Below are 5,608 nucleotides of genomic sequence, written 5' to 3'. Positions count from 1 at the left end.
AAGTGGTGCAACACAACTCGATTTAAAATAAAACCCAGATCAACAAATCCTTGATTAGCTCTAAACTTTGCTTAATTTAATCCTTGTTGGTGCAACCCACCGTAAAAGTCGAAGATCAAAATTATAATTAAAATTAATTTGCGATTACCGATCATGATTGTTGTGATTTGAGAAATATCATTAGAATTATTGCACCACAAATCAATAGAAAGTCAACTCTTACACATGGTTTATTTTACCTCATCTAGTTTCCTGATTTATTATATTATTATTAGTGCTGTCAAACAATTAATCGCGATTAATCGCATCCAAAATAAAAGTTTTTGTTTACAATATATCTGCGTGTGTGCTGTGTTTATTTATTATGTATATATAAATACACACACATGCAGTATATATTTTGAAAATATTTACATTTGGGTGGGGTGGGAGAACCAACTCTCTCCAATGTTTTGAATTTGGACTGCAGTTCCCATTTCAACCACTAGTTATCAATATTACATACTGCGCATTTAATCTAAAGTGTTACCCCATACTCATTTAGTAATGTTATACTGCACAACCCTACTTTGAAGGAGTGTAAAACAAATCAGCTCAACTTTCACCATCTTTCAGGTTTTCCCATCAGTCCATGCAGCAGTCTATGATGCACGGCCTGGGTCAAGGTCACTTGGGAGCGCAGGGCATGCACCCCAACATTATATCCAATCAGATGATGGAGCAGCAGCAGCAGCAGCAGCAACAGCAGCAGCTGATCAGACAGCATCCAGCTCTCCGAGTACGTACACCACACACCCCAATGCATTGTGGTAGGGCTGGACGATTAATCGAAAAGAAATCGAAACCAACATAATTTTCCCATGTCGGTTATTTCAGTATTTTAATCCTGTTAATACTTTCCCCTTAAAAACTTACTACCGCCTGTGTAGTCGGCGCTATACATTTGTGTATGACCGCTGCGCTCTCATCTTTTGCAGCGTCTCACACGTGAGTGGCGTGTTCAAAATATTTCAACTTTTACACGCAGCGCCGCTCATCAATGTCAGTTCCAAAACAGTGGACCAATCAGAAGACCCCGGAGGCGGGGCAAGCGTTGTGAGCTTTTGTTTACAGTAGCAAGTTAGCATGCCCCATTTTGTATTTAACGGCAACATGGTGGAGTAGGCATTCTGCACCATAGATATGTTCTGTGCTGCGCTTTTTTCTTTTTAAACCATTACTGAGCGCTGCGTATCGCGGGTTTAGATGCAAAGACGCGTTGTGTGTGAACGGCCAGTAAGAACCTAGAGTAAATACTTGCACATATAGCATGACAGGACAAGATCACTGAGATGGTGCCCTGCTCTTTCTCTTATTCAGCAGTGCTCTATTTACATTTATTATTTAAAACATTTATTTACAGGAGATGCAAGTTATTATTTTCAGTTTTTCACATTGCATTATTTAAAATAATATTAATTTACAAGAGAGACAAGTCATTTTCTACTTCTCGCATGACAGTATTTAAAATGTATTTTGTTTGCAAGAGATAATTGTTATTTTCTACTTTTGGCATGGCAATATTCATTTATTTTGTCATTCATGACTTTTTTTTCATAAGACATCTTCATTTCAAGCAAGCTTTGATTTGAAATATTCAACAAATAACCACAAATACTTTGTTTCCTTCAATTATTTTAAAATCACAAAGATAATGCACTCTTTCATTAGAAAAAAATATCCCACCCTTAATAGTTAGATCACTGAGATGGTGCCCTGCTCTTTCTCTTATTCAGCAGTGCTCTATTTACATTTATTATTTAAAACATTTATTTACAGGAGATGCAAGTTATTATTTTCAGTTTTTCACATTGCATTATTTAAAATAATATTAATTTACAAGAGAGACAAGTCATTTTCTACTTCTCGCATGACAGTATTTAAAATGTATTTTGTTTGCAAGAGATAATTGTTATTTTCTACTTTTGGCATGGCAATATTCATTTATTTTGTCATTCATGACTTTTTTTTTCATAAGACATCTTCATTTCAAGCAAGCTTTGATTTGAAATATTCAACAAATAACCACAAATACTTTGTTTCCTTCAATTATTTTAAAATCACAAAGATAATGCACTCTTTCATTAGAAAAAAATATCCCACCCTTAATAGTGGAGTATATTTACAGTACAAACCTTTAATGAACCATGAGGACCGAAAAAAATAAATTAAAAATCATTCAATAATCGTAATCGAGGTAAAGTGTTCAATTAATCGAGGTTTTGATTTTAGGTCATATCGCCCAGCCCTACATTGTGGGATACTGCACATTTCACGTAACGCCTAAATTCCAACGATTCACCTGAAATGCTATTGTATTTGTGTGTTTGTCTTACAGCAGCAGGTGCAGCAGCAGCAGGTTCAGCAACAAGTGCAACAGCAGCAGCAGCAGCAGGTTCAGCAGCAGCAGCAGGTTCAGCAGCAGCAGCAGGTTCAGCCTCAGCAGCAGGTTCAGCAGCAGCAGGTTCAGCAGCAGCAGGTTCAGCAGCAGCAGGTTCAACAGCAGCAGGTGGCAGCAGCCCAGCCTCCCGCTCAGGCCCTGGGGATGCAGCCCATGGTGAGACCATGTACTTTTAAAATGCACCATGTACTGGAACACAAATGGGTAGATGGTAGGGCTGGGACAATAAATCGATGCATCGCGATTTTGTGGATTGATTCTGAGATTATCGGAATGCATTGCGATTCTCTCTCTGGGATCGATTCTGAGCTTAGTTTTTAACAGCAAACGGCGCTCTAGGCTAGTTTTTAACTGCACACCTAGGGCTGGGCAAAAAAAAATCGAAGCCCTAAATGCACACCTAAATGCTCACGAAGAAGAGCGCTTGTGCTTGAGTCATGTAAGGGGTTATGTACTTGCACCTCAGCTTTTATGCTTTTAAGACGTGAGATTAAAGGGTTAGTTCACCCAAAAATTTAAATTCTGTCATTAATTACTCACCCTCGTGTCGTTCCAAACCCATAAGGCCTTCGTTCATCTTGACAGAATTTTCATTTTTTGAACTGTATGAATGATTATTTAGGTTCAGGTGGTGCATGTGCAAGGAATTGTAAGCAAGCAGAGTACAGCTGTTTCTAAAGCACGCAGTGCCATCTGCTGTTACAAACTAAGCTCAGAATCGATTCAAGAGAGAATCGCCATGCATTTGGAAAATCTCTGAATTGATGCAGAATCATTTCTCGATTCACGATGCATTGATTTATTGTCACAGCCCTAGTAGATAGACATTATAAAACAGTTCTAGAAGCTTCTGTGGCTTATTGCTTTACTTTTTGGACATTCTGAATATTTTTCTTCTGTATTTTGTCTCAGTTCCCTCGGCAAGGCATGCAGCAGACCCAGCAGCAGCAGCAAACCGCAGCACTGGTCAGACAGCTCCAGCAGCAGCTCTCAAGTATGCTTCAATATTTACATTACTCCGTTTCAAGCAGACATGACACACTGTTGTGTTTTTGCTTTATATACATTGACCTCCAAAAGTGTTCAAATGCTCATGGCAGGAGATTGGACAATATCAACATCTTGCAGGGCTGTCCCCTAATAGTCAACTAAATGTTAATCAAATTTGGCTTATGATTTGTAAGTGAAATATGTTAGTAGCAACTTAACTCAGCTGCTCACTGTAACGTTAACCTAGATAAATGTGTGCTATTTGGCACATATCCAAGTGTTTGAGTGAAAGCTATTAACATGCGACTGCACTGGCATTGTTTTCTGGTGGAGACAACTTAAAAAATGCTGTAATTTTTGCTCATGCAGATCAGAGTAATACATCACTTGAAAGTGTAAAGGTTCTACTTTTATATGTATGCACTCACAATGTCAACAAAACTTTTGGTAAAGTAAATTAAACCATCTCGGTCAACAAGTCTAGCAGCAAAATAAAACTCAACTGGAGCGTGTCACAAAAATGAATGAAACTCCGTGTATAAGTTACTTGCCTCACAGACATTAGAAATGTATAGAAAGCTGAAATGTCTACAAATCGAAAACAAATTATGTAATCCATATGAAATGTGCATTTCTTTCTTAAATGTGCGTCACTGTACTGTGGAGATGGCAAGTCAGCAACACTAGTTTATTAATAAATAATTGAAATATCGCCTTGCTATTTTTTCCGACACATTCAGTAATTACATTTGCATATGTGTGTGCTTGAGTGCAAAATAGGCTATATATTAAAGGCTCCGTAAGTATATATAGGGCCCTATGAAATGAAATGCATTTAATTTTTTTCCCAAAATCTTTATTTTTATATATATATATATATATATATCACTTCAATGGTTACATTTAAGTTTTTTTAATCAAAAGCTATTGTCTTGAAATCATAAAACTTTTTTAATAGCAATTTATTCTATGCAATGTTTTATTTTACAATTTCTTTGTCCTGGTAAGCAAATGAAGGCATAAAACATTCATTTAATTCTTCTTGTAATCCAATGAAAATGAAACCCTTCCAGTTTTTGGCAAACAAAGTGCTGCACAACAGGTGTGCTATTAAAATTGTGTGATTATTCCTTAAAAAATAAAGTTTTAATAACCATCTTATTAGTAGTAGTATTAATGAATACATTCTGTTGTACAAAAGTAAAATATTTCTGTCACAATTTTATCAAGTTAAACTTAACTTTTATTATGACGAGTTGCCGAGAAGACCTTTAAGTTTCTGTGAGTATATGATATGACGATAGTTTTTCTGAAATTAAACTATCAGATGCTTATGAAGTGACTCGTTTCTTTGTGTATTATATGTCAGTGTTTTGGCAATGCTGTGCAAGTCATGCCAATGAAGCTCACTTGAATTAAATAGAAAATCTGTGCCATTAATTCACTCAGAGACGTGCAGGATTCATATTTAAATCGTTTTTTTGCGGTTTAATGTTCACAGAATCATTCTGATTCGATTTATTCAAAAATTGGCAAATTCTGTGACATTTCGCGTTATACAAAAAAATCTATTTTTATGACTGGATTTTGCAATTCCGTCCATGTTTTCTGCATTGTGGAAATCATAGGGCCCTATATGTAAGTATTCAAATTAATATAAACATGCAGCTAGTAGTCGTTTAAGCCACCAGTCGACTAGAAAAATCTCTAGTTTGGGGGCAACCCTAGTATGTTCTAAATTCATACTTTTTATATTTAATTGATTTCATTCTTAGTGCTGTTCTTTATCAATGCAAAGTCATCAATATTTAAACATTTGTCCTTTTTCTTTATTGAAATGACGTTTTTCTTTCCCTAGGTACTCAACCTGGACAGAACACCAACTCCTATTTCTGAGAGCGTCTGAATGCATTTCACCAGTGGTAAAGAGTAGTTGTGTCCACGTTAGCGGATTCTCTGCTACACGGAGCTTTCTGAGAGAAGAACAGAATCTGAAGTAGAGTCGTGTAGACATGTATTTCTGAACGTCATAGAGGATTCATTCCGAGGTGAACCATGGAAGAGTTTATGTAAAAAGAAGTACAGGAAATTATAAGAATATTGCAACCTTTTTAATTTTATTTCAATTTGTACAATTTTTCAGTTCCGTGTGTTTCTCATTAAAAAAAAATCATGTCA

The 5,608-nt window shown here is 36.2% G+C and overlaps 1 protein-coding gene across 1 annotated transcript in view; it reads left to right on the top strand.

Annotated features, from left to right (window-relative positions):
* Positions 1–5,608, top strand: part of LOC107554690 (mediator of RNA polymerase II transcription subunit 12) — a 53,559-nt gene extending 47,951 nt beyond the window's left edge. The window contains exons 40-43 of the mRNA XM_016237274.1: positions 616–769; positions 2,378–2,596; positions 3,353–3,434; positions 5,289–5,608. Coding sequence (XP_016092760.1) covers positions 616–769; positions 2,378–2,596; positions 3,353–3,434; positions 5,289–5,326 — 493 coding nt within the window. The 3' untranslated portion in view covers positions 5,327–5,608. The remainder of the gene's footprint in view (positions 1–615; positions 770–2,377; positions 2,597–3,352; positions 3,435–5,288) is intronic.

Source organism: Sinocyclocheilus grahami, unplaced genomic scaffold, assembly GCF_001515645.1.
Source record: "Sinocyclocheilus grahami isolate Dianchi unplaced genomic scaffold, SAMN03320097.WGS_v1.1 scaffold510.1, whole genome shotgun sequence".
Classification (NCBI taxonomy): Eukaryota; Metazoa; Chordata; class Actinopteri; order Cypriniformes; family Cyprinidae; genus Sinocyclocheilus; species Sinocyclocheilus grahami.
The sequence above is the reverse complement of the archived record's forward strand: the minus strand, read 5'-3'. Positions and strand labels throughout refer to the sequence as shown.